The sequence below is a fragment of the Telmatherina bonti genome (genome assembly GCF_933228915.1).
Source record: "Telmatherina bonti genome assembly, chromosome: 6".
In the NCBI taxonomy this organism is placed as follows: Eukaryota; Metazoa; Chordata; class Actinopteri; order Atheriniformes; family Telmatherinidae; genus Telmatherina; species Telmatherina bonti.
Window position 1 is genome coordinate 15,268,514 of NC_136624.1, and position 19,000 is coordinate 15,287,513.

The 19,000-nt window shown below is 39.6% G+C and overlaps 2 protein-coding genes across 2 annotated transcripts; one reads left to right on the forward strand and one right to left on the reverse strand.

The window, feature by feature from the left end:
- The first annotated feature begins 2,918 nt into the window (after positions 1 to 2,918).
- Positions 2,919 to 9,706, forward strand: LOC306756935 (uncharacterized protein). The gene is made up of 5 exons (XM_079241882.1): positions 2,919 to 3,694; positions 4,877 to 5,038; positions 5,136 to 5,314; positions 5,428 to 5,668; positions 8,676 to 9,706. The coding sequence occupies exons 1-5, from the start codon at positions 3,125 to 3,127 to the stop codon at positions 9,129 to 9,131; spliced, it is 1,608 nt and encodes a 535-aa protein (XP_079098008.1). The 5' UTR covers positions 2,919 to 3,124; the 3' UTR covers positions 9,132 to 9,706.
- An 809-nt stretch (positions 9,707 to 10,515) lies between these two features.
- pdhb (pyruvate dehydrogenase E1 subunit beta) lies at positions 10,516 to 18,159 on the reverse strand. Its single transcript, XM_079241884.1, has 10 exons — positions 18,088 to 18,159; positions 17,943 to 18,002; positions 16,984 to 17,091; positions 16,632 to 16,694; positions 16,486 to 16,521; positions 15,034 to 15,224; positions 14,862 to 14,956; positions 14,411 to 14,521; positions 12,817 to 13,050; positions 10,516 to 11,323 (listed from the first exon to the last, which is right to left on the reverse strand). Exons 1-10 carry the CDS (start codon positions 18,124 to 18,126, stop codon positions 11,178 to 11,180), a joined length of 1,083 nt encoding a protein of 360 aa, XP_079098010.1. The 5' UTR covers positions 18,127 to 18,159; the 3' UTR covers positions 10,516 to 11,177.
- Positions 18,160 to 19,000: the final 841 nt, after the last annotated feature.

Sequence of the window (19,000 nt, forward strand, 5' to 3'; positions counted from 1 at the left end):
TCTTCTGTTATAAAGGGTCACATCAGGTCATAAGAAAATAATCTATTGATTATATATTGATTAATAATAATAAATGAAAGAATATGTAAGATTATACTGTAATTAAAAATGATAGAATATGTAAGAATATACTGTAAAATACTTCACTATTTAAAGACAAATTAAAACATCTTTGTGTCTGTATGACTTGAAGACAGGTTTTTTGTCTCAGTTTGTGGCGGTCAGCTGTGGAAAATTAAACAGGATCCAAAGCAATGTTCCAGCATGAGTGCATTTAAAAAGATTTGTTTTACAAGATTTGAATAAGACAAGGGACTTTGGAGTTTCAAACACTCGTTCGTGTTTGTGTATGTATGCATATCTTGCATGTTTATATGGATATGAATATATGTAATTAAGACATGGGACAAATGACAATCATTTATTGATAGTAGAGAAGGGTTAGAAGTAAATAAGCTTGTGCTTATTGGTGTTCCTTTATGCACAAAGTTGGTATTATGATTACCTTTACCTTTCATTACCAGCAAATTTCCCCTTTTTTTAAGTTACTAGTTTTGTTATTTATCTATTTGTGCATTCACATGGTAAAACGTTTAAAGCATTCATTTATTCAAATGATGATGGTCATTATTAGATATTTATTTGATCTTGTTGTGTTATTTTGTTTAATTGTCCTGCATGAATTGTGGTTCAATATAAGTATTTAGAAAACAAACAAACATAAAAAACTAAAGTAGTCTACTTCACTCCTAAGCTATTTTATTGAACAATCCTTTGAGACATTCACAGAAACCAAGTGTTTCTGTAACTCTCAAAATCAGAAAGTATTTTGGCCTACTACTCATCAGCAAAGGACTCTTGTTTGGGACGGTTTTGTTTGTTTGCATTTTTTATTGTTTTTTTTTTTTTCAATTTCACCAAATCCTAAATAGCCTGGGGCTCTTGGTGGGCCGTCTCTCTGCCCTTGGGTTGCCCGGTTGAGGCGGGGACGCGTACTGCAGCTGGCTGAGGAGTTGGTCACCCTTGGAAGGAATATTTCTCCCCCAGGTTGTGCCGCTCCCCAAGCCCCTCTCCTCTCCCGCCGCCCGACATTATACATACCACACATAGGGCAGTGGGGTGGGTGAAGGCGGCGGCCCCGGCGACCACAGTGGCAGGATCTTCCATTGGACCCCACGACTGCCTGCCCCTCTAAATTTTTTAATTGCAGCATAGACACCAATATCCAGTTAGGGCTTAGTGGGGACAGGCACACTGGCCGTGGGTGGGTGGAGAGGCACCACAGTGAGTCCTTTCTCCCCCCCGATTTTACTTACAACTTAGACACTACTAAGTTTACATTAAATGCACACACACTTAACACTTACACACTCACATAACCATGGGAGGACTGAGGAGGGCCCAGCTGTCTGGCAACAGTTTGTTGCACTACCTACAGCCGCCTCCTTCTTTTATTTTTAATTGCACTATAATCATGACTCACTCATGCATACACCACACAGGTGGGTGGGTGGGGAGCTGGGGTCTCCCTACGCTCCTGTTTCCTTGGGGCGCTCAGGGTGGGGAGGGTGGGGGTTGGTGCCTGGCCAAGAGTCGGGGATGGGGTGCAACCAGGAGCTGTTCACCCTGGGGGATGCTTGGTGCCACATGGGGGGGTTGGCAGAGTCTCTGGTCGAATGGCTGTGTTTGCGTGAGTGTGGAGGGACTGGGTTTGGTGCCTCCAGCCCGTCTGTGCTGCTGCCGGTGGAGGGGGGACGTGGGGGGGTTTGGGAGAGTGGGGGGTTGGGCGGTGGGGGGTGAGAAGGAGAGGGAGTATTGGTGGGAGAAGGGCATGGGGGTTGGGAGGGATTGGTAGCAGGGGAAGAAGGTGGATGGGAGGGAGAGGGTAAGATGTGGAAAGGTGGGTTGGGAGGGTGAGGGAGGGAGGGCTGAGGGGAGGGGGGGGGTGAGCTACGGACGTGTCTGCGGTAGTTTTGCTCTGGGTGGGCGGGTCCCGCTGGGTCTTAGTTGGGGCTTTGTTGGGGGGATGGGGGTGGTCCTGGGGCCTGTGGGGTGCTGGTTCTCCGTGCGGCCTACGCTTCAGCGCCCACCGGGCCTGCTCACCGTCGCCCTGTGCTACTCTGTGCCCCTGCCCCGTTGTGGCTGGGGCTCATGCCTAAGTCCTTCCTTTGTTCTGGGCTCGGGGGACGGCAGCACTCTTTGCTTTGGCTGACTGGGCTCTGTATTCGGTGGGCCTGCTGCGCTCCTCCCCAGGGCTTCAGGCTGTGGTCGTACTCCCCTTACTAGTACTCAGTTGATCCTTGATGGTATGACCACAGGTTGCACATTCACATGCCCACTAAAGTGTTCATGTTTCCACCTACTTCCTACTATATGTTGCTGATGTTTATCTGTTCAAGTCTCTCTGCAGGTATGTTTAATCACGGTTGTGAGTGTGTATTTACTTTTTTTTTTTTTTTTTTGCATATCGTTATCACACCACTTTATAAATCTTGTTGTACTGTAATACTGTTATAATTTATTCTTTTTGCAAATATTGTGTTTTTAGCAGCTTAGACACACTCATTTCTCTTCTCTCTTATATATAAATATAAATATAAATATATATATATGTATATGTATATATATATATATATATATATATATATATATATATATGTATATGTATATATGTACATACACACACACACACACACATATCTATATCTATATCTATCTATCTATCTATCTATCTATCTATCTATATATATATATATATATATATATGTATATACACATATACATATATGTACACACATAAAGAGAAAGAGAGAACACGTTGTAAAGTATACTTCCCACCACTAGGGGCGCTATCTGTGGACACTATTTTAGTAGAAACAAGAAGTTGTTTTGTTTATGTGGGTCTACTTCCTGTCGGTCACAGCTCCTCATTTCTGTCTCTAGTTTAGTGATAATTCAACTGAAACACGCATAGCTTTAATGCACCAGTTTGTATTATCTGGCTTGCTTTTCCGAGCAGGTCATTGAAGCTTTCAAAGGACTTGCATCCTGGTCTCCCGGCCCGGAAGTCCCGGTTCACGCAGTTTGTTTTGTTCCCTCGCAGCCCGCAGATCCTGCGTTCATCATGGCAAGTGAGAAGGTGGGGAACGGCGACTGTGGACCTGCAACGGAATCAAACGAGCATGATTACGCACACACCGAGGAGGACAGTAAGTTTACACCAGCAGAAGTGTCCATCTCTGATACTCTTACCGAGCCCGAGCAGACTGTCCCGGGACAGCCGTCCTTTTCACTTCCAATAGACCATCCCGAGTCAGTTGTGGGTGCAGAGGTGGACTGCCCTGGTGGGAACGATGAAGAAATCCAGGCCGGAGGAAACCAGACTGCAGATCCGGAACATATTGTTGCCGGGTGCCCAGATGTGCCACGCCGCGGCCCGCGACGGCCCAAGCGGCCGGAGGACTCGTGCTGCTCCGGCTGCAAGACCCCGTTTCAGCGGCAAGGACGGTCCTTCAACCGGAGGGCGGTGTTTACTTTCACCAACCCGGAGACAGTGCAGTGGGTCTTTCCCGACTCTGTGGTGAACGATAAGTCCTTCCTGTGTGAGACCTGCGCCCAGGTCGTCAGAGCCAAAGGAAAGCGCAGACAGAGCGGGAAGAGGTGTGTGTGGCTGAAGCCCCCTGCCCCCAGCAAGGTGTGTACAACTGATGCCATCACGTTTAGAGGGTATTATAGTTCAGGTTATTGCATTTGTCCCACCATAATACACAACAACAGCTAGAACTATGAAAGAAAACATTTGGTAACTCCATAAAGGAACATGAAGACAAGCACTTAGTATTGTACTGACCAAGGAGCCAGAAACACTAGTAGAAAACATAAAAGACATCAAATTAATCAAGAGGATACCTTATCACCACTACTTCAATGTAACGTTCCTCAGCTGGTCACCTTGAAGTATATGAAGAATGTAAATTGATGCCATAAAAAAATATTTGTTTCTTTGATCAATCCTGTAAATGGAAGGTTTTTTTTACTTAAGATTAGTTTGTGTCAGATGTTAAACAGAAAAGCATGCCGTCCTCAGACTGCAGAACAAGTAAAATGTTCAGATCTGGGCTGAAAATATATTGAGAAAAGGATTTAATTCCAATTTCATTTATGGAGTGTCAAATATGGCATTTAACACCTCAAGCAAATTGACAAATTTTGAAGAAGCATTTGCTAAAAGTTGGGAACAAAACTCACAGAAATGACAGTCTTAATCAGACTCGGCAGGAAGATTATCTGCCTTTACAAGTGGTAATGAGGGGATGGCGAGAGAAACCACTACAAACACTCCACAAGTTAATTTCTGGAGCCAGAGGTATGGGCAGGAACAGAGAAAAAAAGAGGAGAACACACAAAGTGTGGAGAAACAAAAGGGATTGCCCTTTTGGGCATTGGGATCCCTATGTTGCTAAGAGACTTTGATTTCTTTTTACCTGGAAATGATGATGAAACCACTTCCTGTAAACTTTTAACTATTCAGACAGCTTAAATTGTCAGTAATGTCCAATCAGAAGCAGCCAAAGATGTGCAAGTGACCAGAAAGTTATGCCTGTCTGAGAAGAACAAATATAAAAATGGTCCTCTGTCGCTGGAATAAAGCCAAGATGTTTATGTAAGAATAGGTTATAAAAAAAAAAAAAAAAAGCAACATAAATAAATAAATAGCAAAAACAACTCTTTTAAATTAGAAGGTAAAAGTTACGAATAGTTCCATGTAAAGCTAACGACATAGACCTATACAGATGTGAGCTCTACTGTTCATTGCTGGAACAACCACAAAACTTACGGTTTGTTTGTTAAGTTATCATTTGGTTACTTTTCATAGACGAAAGACAAGATGATGACGGGCTGCAGGATGGGGAAGAAAAGCAGAGCGGTGCAGCTGTTCAGCAGGTCGCGCTACAAAGCTGCTCTCACCATGCTCTGGTCGGCCAAAGGCGCCCGGAAGCCCATGATGGACTTCTTCAGCAAACAGCTGAACATGGAGGTGAGGATGCAGGCTCTGCCTCAGGACAAATCTCTGCTAACTGTTGTGTTTTTTTGCTGAAATCTTCTTGTTTCTGTGTGTTCTGCCGCTGGTGCAGATCAAGGCGATGTCGCGGCAGTCAGATAGTCCCTTCCACCAGAAGGTGTCGGGCAGGAAGCCGCTGTCATCCTTCCCCTGGCAGCAGTGTCTGACCTGGGCCCAGGAAAAGGCTCCACTCGTCACCACCTGCCTGCGCTCCCTGTTCCCTGACATCAACACCATTTTCAGACGCAGCCAGTAAGTTGGACTCGATCCCGTCGAGCTTCTTATATTCCTGCTCAGACCTCGTCCAGGTCTAGATCTGACCGGATTGTGGATCTGACGAGCGTCTCTTCTGTTTTGTCTGTCAGTCAGCTGACGGAGGAGCAGGCCATCATGGTGCTGCAGCGCCGCATCGTGGTGGCGCTCTCCATCCCTCTCTTCAGCAGAAATATCTGGAGGAACAACTTCCTCCAGGCTGCTCTGGGGGCGGAGCTTCGGCAGCAGGGCTGCTCCGGCTCCGCCATCGACACCCTCAACACGATGGGGCTGAGTCAGAACAAAGACACCGTCAGGCTGCTGGTGAACAGACTGCGAAGCGGCAAAGAAATGGTGAGAATTACCGTCCTTCAGGCAACTCAGGAACCGCAGCCCAATTTTTTCATGTTTTACCAAATTCACAACTTGGGATGTTTCGTTGTTGATATTCTTGGTATGATTAATGTCAAAACAAAAAATCCCTGTTAGAATGTGATGATAGTTTTGTTTTAATTTCCCAACACTCCTGATAGGTCTATTAAGTTTTATATATTTCTTATCTTTTGATGCCTTAATAGCTAAATAATTTAGAAACAAATGAAAGTAACCAAGAAGTCTCATTCCAACTAAATCCCATTCATTCTTTAAAGATGAAATAAATCCGAACTCGGTGAAGTCTGGACTTCTTTCATTGAAAACAAATGGAAAAGGCTACAGTAGCTCTACCAGGTCCGCAGGCCTGTACTGTGATGAATAAACCATGCTTGTCTATGTTACCTGGGTTGACTTGCCCAGACATTCAGGATGCGGTAAGCGGTACTACGAAGCTGGTTATCACCTCCGTAATTCAGAGGTGCCCAAAGTTGGTCCTCAAGGGCCACTGCCACAAGTTTCCCATGTATTCCTGCTCCAACACACCTGGCTTTCATTACACAGATGAGCCCTGAACCCACTACTTCGAAGAGGGATCTTGGTGAACCAATGCAATAAAGGCTTCTTATTTAATCCAATCCACTTTATTTATATAGCACATTTTATAAACGTAAACAGTTTCCAAAGTGCTGCACAGAATAAAACAAAAACAATGTTACAATACTAAATGTCAGTAAATACAAAGTAATAAACTTAAAATCAATCCCAATTAACCTCTTAAAAACCAATAATTAATTTAATAAAAATGAAATGATAAAATACCTAAAAAACAAATAAATACATGAATAAAAGTACACAGAGGACCACACAACTCATGCAGTGTTAAAAAGCCAGAGAATAAAAGTGAGTTTGAATTACTGCTTGTGTTGTGTATGTCATGTCTGCTAAATGACAGTAGTAGTAGAGGTAATAATCACACCGACGAAACTCTACACAAAGAACTGTAAACATGAAATACAGCTCAGTCAGAACAAAACTGCAACTGTTGATTTAATCAGTAATGTAGTCTAGGTTGGTCTTGTAGTCTACTGATCTGTCCCTCCCAGTCTCCAGCAGCCCCTTTCAGGAGCAACACACATATACAAGACCCACCATCCTCATTAATACATAAAGTAATCACCCATACAAAGCTGGGATCATGATAAGACAGGTTTTCTATTCTAAATATATTATAAAGCAACACAAGATGTAAGAGTCTTTAACAGCTGGACTCGAACTGCTGAACAGCCAAAGACCTGCAGGTAAACAAATGAGTAAATATTATAATAAAGCTGTTTACATTTGAACTAAAGCTGCATCTAGAAACAAAACTTCCAGCACCGATGTTAAAGCTGTTTTTATTTATTACAACACAAAGCATGCTTGCGCACTCACAGCACAGCACAGTGCACACTCCTCCTTCTTAATGGTTTTGGGAAATTTTGGACGTTTTTCAGTCTTCCACACACTTCCACACTGGATTTAACGCAAATGTGTGTAACAGAAAAAAGATGAGGCTGATGGTTTAGCATAATTAGCTTAACTTTCAAAGTATCAATACTGTCACGAATGATCTGCCTCATGTTCATGTCATTTAGAAGACAAACAGGGTTTAAATGACTTGTTTGTTTACCTGCTAAGTGTGTTGGCCAGAGACTGGCTGTCCACTGGCAGCCATCACAAGAGTTGCCTCTCCTCTTTAAATAAAATATATCGTCTCATGTGTATTTTAGCCGCTGATGTCCGCTCGAATTTAAAATAACAGAGTTCAGATTAGGAATAAAACACTGGGCTATCAGCCAATAAAACACGGAAGTGTCCCAGCTTCCCTTAAATTCTTTTCTGATTGGTCATATTGTAGTACCTTTGTTACATTCACTGAAGCCAGGAAATTACAAAACTACCTTCTTATTTAATGTCATAAGGCGGCTCAGTTAATGTAAGCTTATTTCTTCTGGGCTGAAAAATCATTCTGGGCTTGATGAGAAATGTTCGAGGCTCGAGCCGGGAATGCCCAGGCCAGGCGACGCCCATGTCCAATGCCAATTAAGTTCTGCACAATGAGAGATTCATTTTGAGTTAGGTGTGTTGGAACTGGGATACATGGGAAACCTGGAGGACAGCAGCCCTTAAGGGCCACAATTTCACAATTGTGAAAACACAGTTTCTTTGTCACCAGGTCAATTGTGAGGTCTTTTTTTTTTTTTTTTCTCTTCCTTAATATTTCCTCTGTCAGACTAGTGGAAAGAAAATGTAAAAAATACACATTTTAGGTATACAAAGTTTTTCTTTTTTTTTTTTTTTTTAACATGTACTGCAAGACAAAACTCAATTTCATAAATTATTTTCTTTAGTAGTTTGCCTCAGAAAGTGTTGTTTCTCAGTTTTATAACAAAATGGTGTTAAATTTTACAATTCAAAATTTTAAGTCCATTTTCTCAAAATTATTTTTTTCTCACACTGTCTAAAATCTCAACCTCAGCAACACTTGAACGCACGAAACTTTCCAATTATGTTCCTTTCTTCATTTTAAATTTCTACAGGATGAATTTTTTTTTTTTTTTTAAATCTCCTTTACAGCCTGGGTTTTGAACATTTAATCCTTAAAGAAACAGCTTATAAACAAAGGCTAAAATTAAGGTTTTCTGGCTGTTTACAGTATTTTTACTGATTTATATTGCGATAAACATTCCTATCCAAAATCTCCTCTGTAAAAACTTTATGCTTTAGTATGTCAACATAATGTAAAAAGAACTTTTATTTCTATACAAACTGGTAACAGGCCAGTAAACGTGGTTGTTTTAATCAATTTATATAGGATATACTGATAAAAGATATCTCATCATTAAAATGATTTTCTCGTCTATGCAACTTAATTTTGCTGCATGCAGTTGTTGGTTTGGCCACACGAGGGCGTTGTTTAGCCTCTTCTCTCTTTTTCTCTTTACAGGATGAAGAGCAGGCGATGATGTTAAAACAAGAGCAAATGACAGCGCAGATTGAAGAGGAGACAACTGATGTTGAGACTGGGGAGGAGGAAGAAGAAGATGAGGAGGAAGAGGATGTAGAGGAGGAGGAGGAGGAAGAAGAAGAGGAAGAGAAGGAAGAGGAGGAAGAAATGGTTGTGGCAGTAGAGGAGGAGGTGGAACAGGAGGAAGTGCAAGATGGTGTTCAGGAAGAAGAAGAGGATCATGTTGTGAATGAAAAAGAGGAGAAGAAGAAGAGGAAGAAGGCAAAAAAGGAGAGGAAGCAGGAGAAGAGGAAGGAGAGAGGCAAACGAAAGGCAAAGAAGAGGGAGGAGGATGAAGAGGGGTTGGACCAGAAGAAGAGGAAGGTGGTGGTGGTGAGGCTCGGCTTGCTAAAGGGACACTCAGAGGTGGGACGATCTGACCTATCAGCGCCTTAGATACAACACAGGCTCCGCCCCCTCAACTCATTAAGACCTACTAATCAGAGAAAAGCACAGAGGTCCCGTCTTCCTCTGTGGAACAGAGGCATTCTGGGAGTTGTAGGATTAGACGGTCAATAACTGAAGGGAAAATGATGAGTTTAAACAGTTCGATATCAGAATAATGGAACTGCTCCATGTCAGCGGATTGATCACGTTATTGGTCCTGACTCAAACCAGCTGCTCCTGAAATACAACTATCTTTTGTTGTCCTCAGCAACCGAGAGCAGATCAGTCTTTCTAGCTCTCTACATCTGAGCCACCAAAGTGTGGCCGTTGTTGTTGCAGGTGGGCTTTGGACAGGTTATTTTCTGATTATGTGCACAGATTGCAATGTGTTTGTCCTGGTTGAAACGCAGCTCGTGGCTGCAAGGTTGGACTTCCTGACCTGCTGCTTCTTCAGCACAGTAACCAAAGAGGTCAAAAGGTTGAACTCTTAAATACCGGTACCTGGATTTTCATGGTTGACCTTGAAATGTTTGCTCTAATACTTCTATTCCTTCTTTTTTTTTTGTCTCAGAGGTCTTTTTTTTTTTCTCCACTGCAAATAAAAGTTGATTACTAGTAATGGCCTGATTGAAACTGATGTTAACCACTTGATGCAAAACATCCTGTAAGCTGAATAGAGATGCAGATGTCACATGACTTCTGAAATACCTCTGTCGCTCCACTTTAGAGTTAAATTTCACTGAAGGACAACTGAATATTCGGCCATCTTTCTACCTTGTGTCCAAAATGGAATAATTCAAAATGTTTACGACACAGTGACAAAATAAAATACTGAATTATTTATCCTGTAAGAATATTCTCCAGAGCAGGAGAGATTTTGAGCAAGAGGCGAAACCGTCTCAGCCCGAGTACAGTTATGCAGATCTTAATACTTCAGTGTACAGAAGCATCCCTACAAATACTGGCTGGTTAAAATTAAACATCCTTCAATATAATTATCACTATAAACCAATACGAGGACTTACAGCAGATGAAATGACCAAATACGCTTGAAAACCATTTGAGTTCAACATGTTCGAACTGTTTTGGCCACCAGATGTTGCTATGGCGATGTATTTTGGACATCCCAAAAGAAAAATTCCAAAAGATTCAATTTCCCAAATTTTCCATTTTATTGGTGTAGATGAAAAAAAAATGCAGTCTTCTTTTGTTATTTCACAAATACACACAAACAAAAATAAAAGGGAAGTTTAATGGCCTTTATTCATCTGGTAAATTAGAAGTTTGGCATCATCTAGCCAGTAGGAAGTCTTGGCATCCCTGCTTAAGGTGCTGTAAGCAGCAGAAGGGTGGATTAGTGAAGAATTAAAAAAAAAAAAAAAAAAAAGCAGCAGAAAAATGACTTACATTTTTATTTTTTGTAACAGAGTCATTTACAGCGACAAAAACATCCATAGAGTGGCTGCCGCTACAATAAATATTCCCCATATACCAGCTTTCAGCTGGGTCAATCTTTTTTTATCACTGCTTCAAACTCAGTTTGGAGGAAAATCTGAACATGATGCGCTGTAGTGGTCAGACTGGTGTGTGAGTGTCAATAGTAAAACTATAGAGTTCAACAGTCGTTACAATTTATCTGGAGAATGGAGCGAGTTTAAAGAAATAAAAGGATTTAAATACACTTTAAATTTTACTAATTCAGATCAGAGAAATATGACAAGTCTTAAATAAATCTAAAACATCTGATGACAGCAAAGTGCTTTCAGATGATCTGCAGAGGCAGAGAAACTTGAACAAATCTTTACAGAACACATCTGCAGATCTTATTTTGAAGGGGAGGAAGTGGAAACAGATGTGGACAGAGTCTGGTTGGGTTTCAAACCTGCTAGCTGTGCATCTATAGTTAAACATCTGTGCCAGACCGACAGGCTGGAAAGCCCCGTATCTGCCTGCCAATATCCCAATGCCAAAAACGTAAGGAAAACACCGTTTTAGATTTATTTACACTTAAGTTACAAGAACATAGAGAGTTTCACCGCTGTCTGTGTGAGCATCTCAGACGTTGAGGGTTTTCTTCACAGAGAAGATGATGTCTTTGACTTGAGGAATACTGTTTTCCTCCAGGGTTTTAGCGTATGGCATGGGGATGTCTACACCTGTTACCCTGGTTACTGGAGCGTCCAGGTAGTTGAAGGCAGGACCTTTGAAAGAAAGGAAAAAAAAAATGTAGTTTATATTATAGTAATGTTAATATTTTACACCAGCAGGGTGGGTGTTTGAACTCTCCTTAAACTTTAAAAAGGAAGCCGAGCCATTTACAGCATTTTTTTTTTTTTATAACATCCTTAAACAGTTTGTTACCCAAAAGGGAAAAAAAAGGAAAAAAAAAAAAAAAACACAAATTTCTGCTCTTTGCAAGCAAAATATATAATTTCTGCAAGATGGAAAGACATAAATGGACAATCTCATCAAAGGATCAAAGAAATGACTCTTGCACAGTAAAACTTGGCATACCTGGCTAAAGGACGGACTGCAGACTTGTCAAATCTGGACATTTTGACAAGTTCTACCAGACGACTATGTTGTAACTTATGTTTGTATTAAGTCTGATGTCGTTTTAGTTTGTTTTTGTTTTGTTTTTTTATCTGAAAATTTATTTTGAAAAGCCATATCAGATAACTTTTGGATGACTAAACATCAATGTGTTAGAAGCCAGATGTCCCCCTATCTCCTACTGTTTACATGTACATAGTTGACGTTTGCGAGAAAACATTACCTTCATGTTGACATGAGTTTGAGCGCATCCTGCGTCTCTTCTGTTCCAGCATCAACAGAGCTAATGGCTAAAATTCACTATTCACTATCCAATATAGTTTATCTCTGAGTTCAGCTGCAGCTAGCAAGATGTGAAAGTGGCACCCTGTCTTGGCTCCTCCCCCTCTGGTTTCGCTCCTTGTGTGATCCAAAGCGTCTTTATAAGAAATGAACAACTCCATTTCGGTCCGAACGTTTTGATTGGTCAGAGTTTTTACAGATTTACAGTAAACTGAGGGTCTAACTATATTTTTATGATGATGACAAAATGCAAAGACTACTATCAGGACGAGGAACCACTTCACCCAGAGTAAAAATAAAAATGTCTGAGCAAGATTACTTACCCCATCTTCAACTTTTAACTAATAAATCCTAATATTTTCATCCTTTGATGTTATATATTTAATCATTTTTCATTAGGATCGATGTAAGAAAATAATGTTTAAAAGCAGCTTATTTACTTTTTTAAATGTTTTTAAAAACAAAATTTACTGAACTTTGAATAAAACTTTGTGCATTACTATGTGATCAAGAATTTTGTTGCACGAATTAAAAACCAAATCAGACTTAAGAAACTAAGCTAACAAACAATTTCATCTGTATTTTAGTTTTTATAAAATTTCATACAATTTTATATGATTAAGTTTAAGGTTAATCATAGAAATGTCTTTTTTCCCCCCAAATGTTGCAGGTTTTCTATGTTTTTATTGTTCTGAAGCACTTTGTGACCTTGGGTCTATGAAAAGCGCTATATAAATATTGTTTATCTTATCTTTAATATTGTGCATATTTAGGTCCGCCATGTGCATCAGTCTTCTCGCATTTCTAATAAGAAGCCATCAGTTAGACTGCGATACAATATCACATGACTGTCAGCCACCTTCCATGACCCTGGCGCAGATCTCGGCTCCGACTCCAAACTGAGGCCACCCTCCCTCAACCGTCACCAGGTGGTTGGTCTTCATCACACTGGTTTCAATACTCTCTACGTCCATGGGCCGGATGGTCCGGAGATTGATCACCTCACAGTCGATTCCCTCTTTGGCGAGGACAGCGGCGGCGTCCAGGCAGTGGCCAACAAGCCGTGAGTGAGACACTATGGTGACATGGCTTCCTGTAGAGAGAGGAAGAATGAAGGGCTTAAAAGCAGCCGACATGCAGACCTGATGATCATAAATCAATCTCGCTTTGTATAACGCTAAAATGTTTGAGCAACCACAACTGTTTAAACACTTGATAATGATTGTTATGATTGTTGAACAGAACCAGGAACCATTTCTGCAGCGGAATGTAGCAAAGCCTGTAGAAGGTTTCAGCTGTGTCCAATTCTGAGAAATACCTCAAAAAATCCTAATCAACTTTTGTTTTACTAGTTTTCCCTCAAATTTTTTTGATTTCATAAAATTAAGTATAAATCAGGGGTGTGACTTTACGAGTTAAGTGCTGTTTATTACAGAAAAACTAAAACTAAAATAAAACGTATTTTAATAGCAGAATGTTTGTCAGAGCACAGTCTCCTGCTACACTGACGTACAAGCTACACAGTTAATAATTTAGCAACTTTGGCAGTTTTTCAGACGCCTCTGGTGAGTATTTAAAGAAAATAAGCAACTAACAACAAGTTTAGTGACTTTTTCTGCTGATATTGGAGACTTTTGATAAGTTTCGACATTGAAACAAACAGCAAAAACTTTCACATTTACACTTTTTCCATTTTTCACAGTTTATAGTTAAATGCTATTTTACCCATTATCAACACAAAACCAACTCAGCTTGCACCACTGTTTGTAAAAATGTGTTCTGGGCTTCATTACAACCATAAAGAATAATTGGACATTGACATCAATTTAAGCTTTTTGATTGGTCAAACGTTTGACAGGAAATGGCTTCATAACTTCCAAAATCCTACAAATAATCATGTTATTATGGATCACTTTTTATGGGTTAACAGTATGGAGTCTCAGAATAAACACTACAATTAGTGGCTGGATTGTAAACCTCCTGGATGGGACGTCTGTCCTGTTGGGACAAAACCTCTGCAGATCCTCTAAAGCATGAAGTATCAATGACAATTTACAATAAGATGTGGGTCTACCCTGACACTCATGATGTGGAGGAGCAGCAACTCTAATTCATGTTCTCTAAGATGTACATGACGCTGTCCTCATCCGCAAGGCTGAACGCTGGTTCTCTTGGAAACTAGTTGCAGCCGCTTGTATACATGATTTCATCCTCTTGGTCGTTGAGACGTCAACGAACCAGTAAATGTAAAGCTCATCAGCTGAACATCACATCCTTTTCACAGACATCACTCATCATTCGATCTTGGGAAAGTCAAAGGAGAGATTCCTGAACCAGAGGGGGCGCTCCTGCCCTTTCTCCAGCACATTTTTAATTTCTTTCAGGGATTTGATTCAAACAGTGTTCACAGTTTAACCTGGAGGAGAACAGATTTTACCGGCTGTCTGGCTCACCTTGTCTCTCAATCTTGGCCTTGCCGATGGGAATGGTAAAGTCTTTGGACTGCGCCTCCTCTGACATCTCAAAGGGAACGCCGTACATCAACTCGTTCTCCAGGAAAACAACTGAAACAAACACATTGATTTTCACTGTCCAACATTTAATCACTACAGGATGGTGGAGCCTGGTGGATGTTTGGTTGTATCCATCTGCTTTGCTGTTATAAAGACATACCTTTCAAGTATATTTTTATTCTATTCTTTTTTTTTTTTTTTTTTTTTTAAGTCTTATCCATCCATGTTGCCAAAGGATTTAAAGCCAACATGAACTAACATGGATCAGGTTTTGCATGATGAAACAGTCTGAAATGTATTCTTCATGATCAAGTACTCCGAGAAGTTCTCCTTCACCAGGTCTGCTTTAAAAATGTGCACAGACAGAAATTTGTCCTTTAAGATGGCTCACCGGGGTTATCCTCTCTGATCGCTGATTTCAGGAGACCTTTGGCATCTTCTGAGTTCCAGGGACTCACAACCTTCAGACCTGGACAGTGAGCATACCTGCAGACGACCACACAGACATCAGCTTCTCTGCCAGATGTAACTAGTTTAAATGAGGTGTAAATAAATAAACGTACCATGCAGCGAAACACTGCGAGTGCTGTGCAGCGACGCCCGCTGAGGCTCCGTTGGGTCCTCTGAAGACGATGGGGACCGGCTGCAGTCCAGCAGACATGTAGTACGTTTTAGCTGCAGAGTTGATGACCTGGTCGATGGCTTGCATGGAGAAGTTAAAGGTCATAAACTCACAGATGGGTCTCAGGCCAGCCTGATGGGATCAAATGTTGGTTTTTGATTAGATTTCTTACAAACAACCATTTCTGGGGCAATGACATCTATTGATCTGGTAATGTTGAACCAACAGTTCACACAATTCTTTTGTTTCCTTACTTATCAATTAGGTGTACAAACTTTATTAAAAACCAGACACTGTTCCATGTTTCTAGGTAGTTTTCACCAATTCCAGCGCTGATTTTTGTCAGGCGTGTTGCATCAGGGAAACTCCTAACACTTGCAGGACTCCGGCTCTCGAGGACCGGAGCTGGCCACCCTGATTACAACTCTAAACTAGTACCTTCACTTCCCTACTCACATAGGTTCAATGACTCCAGTATCTGTTGCATTTTACACCCCATTTGTTAAGATCAGAACGTCTTTCTTTTTCTATTGCATACACTGAATTAATCCTACCCTTCATCAACAGTAGGGACTTTTCTTTTTAATAGGCCACCAGCAGTATTTGTAGCAAGTCTCTTTTTCTTCCTGGCATATTTCTGCGGTATATTGCTGACATAAATCCTCATTCAGTTCAGATATTATCATCTTATCAACTTACTCCACAAACTGTGTTTCCAATAGAAACCTGGTTTAATTCCAATTATATTTAGAAACAAAAAAAATGTATTTCCTCTCCTCAACATGTTACATATTATATTAACAGGAAGTCTGACAATAAACAATATAAAAGAGCTATTTTCGCAGCCATTTACAGCGACGCACAGCTTAAATACCAAACAGATGTCGGAACAGAGATCCATCTGCATGAACTTTACGGTTTGTTCCCATAACCTTTTCTAGCAGCTGCTCCCCCACACATCTGTTTTCTGATGACATTTGTTAAAAAACAGAGTTCTTGTCTTAACTCTAAACTACTGTAATATATATCAATACACCGTACCATCACTGCACTATTATTTGTACTTCATCTTCCTTTTTTTTCTCCCTTTCCTTATACATGTGCCTTTTTCCATGGCTGATGTGAATAAACCCTCAGGGGATCAATACAGTAGATCCATCAATCCAAGAGGTGATTGAATGAAATGTTTAAATTAGGAAGAATAATCCACTAATATGATGCAATAACCATCTTTTCTGAAACAGTGATATCAACAGTCTGAGCCCAACATCAAGAGGTGTGTTAAGTCCAGAATAAAGCCATCTGGTTCAGAGCCAGCTAGACTTTAGGTCCAAATGCCTTTTTGCAAATAAGCCTGGGGTTATGATCGTACTGTGAGTGAACCTGAACTCACCATAGCGGCTCCCACTGCAATGCCAGCAAAGCCCATCTGCATCAGAGAGACACAACATAAACTGAGGAATGCTGTAAAAAACACAACATTGATGCACAAGAGTTGCGTCAATGTTGTAGAAAAGAGATATCTCGCGTGAATCTTACCTCTGAGATTGGAGTGTCGATAATGCGTTTGTCTCCGTACTTCTTCCACAGACCCCTGCTCACCTGCACACACACACACACACACACACACACACACACACACACATTTAGGATATTGCATTACAGGGAGTGTTTGACCTTTGTGTTTATCAAGGGCCGCATCTATTTGTAAAGGATCATATCTATTAAAATAACCACAGATAAAATTATTTAACTTCCTATTCAGAGTTTGCGTAATGAAAGTTTAGTTTCTCTTTTCAACAGTAAAACATTTAGTGTCCCAAATCTAAACTACTACATCAAACTGCCTTAATGATCCTTGTTGACTGGATTTTCCTGAGTGTCTACTGACCTTGTAGGCTCCATCATACTGAGCCACTTCCTCCCCCATCAGGAACACCCGCTCATCCCTCTCCAGCTCCTCATCCATGGCCTGGTTCAGGGCATCACGGACCGTCACCTGACAACAACACAACAATCAGTACAGAGCAACTACTACAGACTTCAGGCCGAGTTATTGTGTCTATTAAACACACATTTGCACTTGTCTGGAAAAAACTAGACTGTCCCTCCCTTGCTATCATATTATAATATGTACTTAATACTAATTTATTCTTTAACTTAATTCCTTTCCGATAGTTTTAATTCTGAAACATGCAGGACATATTAAATAATAAATATCTCAGGAATCTAAATGTATCAAACTGGATTATTTTCCATGATCTATTGAACTCTTTATCTCAGTGTTCACTAGTGACTTTTCTTTGACGTATTGGGCTGTCTTTGTTGATTTTAGGTTTGTTTCTAATATTTGGATTAGCTAGTAAGTAAAGAGGATAAAACTTAATCGTAAATGGAGGTGATAAATTAAGTTATTTTCTCTGTTTTAACTCTAGAAGAGGTGGATAAGTTTTTTATTTTTTAAGTTATTTTCTCTGTTTTAACACTAGAAGTGGTGGAAAAGTTTGTTTGTTTTGTTTTTTTTTAAGTTATTTTCTCTGATTTAACACTAGAAGAGGTGGATAAGAGTGGTCTTGTTTTTTTTAAGTTATTTTCTCTGATGTAACACTAGAAGAGGTGGATAACAGGTTTACCTAAACGTCGTTCAGCATCTTTCGCGATGGCGGGACATGTTTCGACCTGAACCCTGTGACCTCTAAAACTTTAAATGATAAATTTACAACACGTCCCTTACCCTAACCGGCTAAAATAAAATGTTAACACTGTATCTTAGATAAATTACAGACAGACATACTGACACCACATCACTTTCGCACTGGCTAAGCGAACCTGTTAGTTGCTAACACTGACCTGCACGGCGGCCGGAGCACTCCTGTGGAAAGTCCGCCGTCCCAGAACCAGCACAGCATTCTGCAGAGAGACAGAAAAACTTACTGGTACTAGCTGTCAGTAAAAACCAAATCATGCAATAGCAGTTACTGGAAAGTTCTCTTACCTTTCCTGAGCGGAGACAGCATCTCAGGGACGTCGCCATCTTTACCCTGTCCTCTGACGGAGAGAAGGCGGGACCTCTAGGAAGGGCAGGAGATTCATCCAATAAAAGTTCGAGGTTTCAAGCCGGCCAGAATGCGTCACAACACTGAGCCAATCAAAGCGGTTTAACAAAAAAGTGGGCGGGACAATTTGGTAGAATGGAAAGAAAATCCAAGGACACTGAACTGCGTTATCATTGAGTATGGAAGACCAACAAGACCAAAATCCATATATATATATATATATATATATATACATATATATATATATATATATATATATATATATACATACATATATATATATATATATATATGTATACATATATATATATATATATATATATATATATATATATATATATATATATATATATACATATATATATATATATATATATATATATACATATATATATATATATATATATATATATACATATATATATATATATATATATATATATATATATATATATATACATACATATATATATATATATATATATGTATACATATATATATATATATATATATATATATATACATATATATATATATATATATATATATATATATATATATATATATATATATATATATATATATATATATATATATATATATATATATATATGTATACATATATATATATATATATATATGTATGTATATATATATATATATATATATATATATATATATATATATATATATATATATATATATATATATATATATATATATATATATATATATATATATATTTATGTGGATTCTTTTTTGTTTGTTTTTTTTTCATTTTTTTTTACATGTTCATATGCTAGATGGAGAAAAATTTATCGCTCTTCTTTAGCAGAGGCCAAAATGTTTCTC

Bases quoted from the DNA above. Each gene is read 5' to 3' on its own strand.
- LOC306756935 (XM_079241882.1), top strand. From the start codon at position 3,125: ATGGCAAGTGAGAAGGTGGGGAACGGCGACTGTGGACCTGCAACGGAA. The intron at 5,039-5,135 runs GTGAGGATGCAG...CCGCTGGTGCAG, and splicing joins GCAAACAGCTGAACATGGAG to ATCAAGGCGATGTCGCGGCA. The intron at 5,669-8,675 runs GTGAGAATTACC...TTCTCTTTACAG, and splicing joins TGCGAAGCGGCAAAGAAATG to GATGAAGAGCAGGCGATGAT.
- pdhb (XM_079241884.1), bottom strand. From the start codon at position 18,126: ATGGCGACGTCCCTGAGATGCTGTCTCCGCTCAGGAAAG. The intron at 16,522-16,631 runs GTAAGATTCACG...TCTCTGATGCAG, and splicing joins TCGACACTCCAATCTCAGAG to ATGGGCTTTGCTGGCATTGC. The intron at 15,225-16,485 runs GTGAGTTCAGGT...TGATCCCATCAG, and splicing joins TTGCAGTGGGAGCCGCTATG to GCTGGCCTGAGACCCATCTG.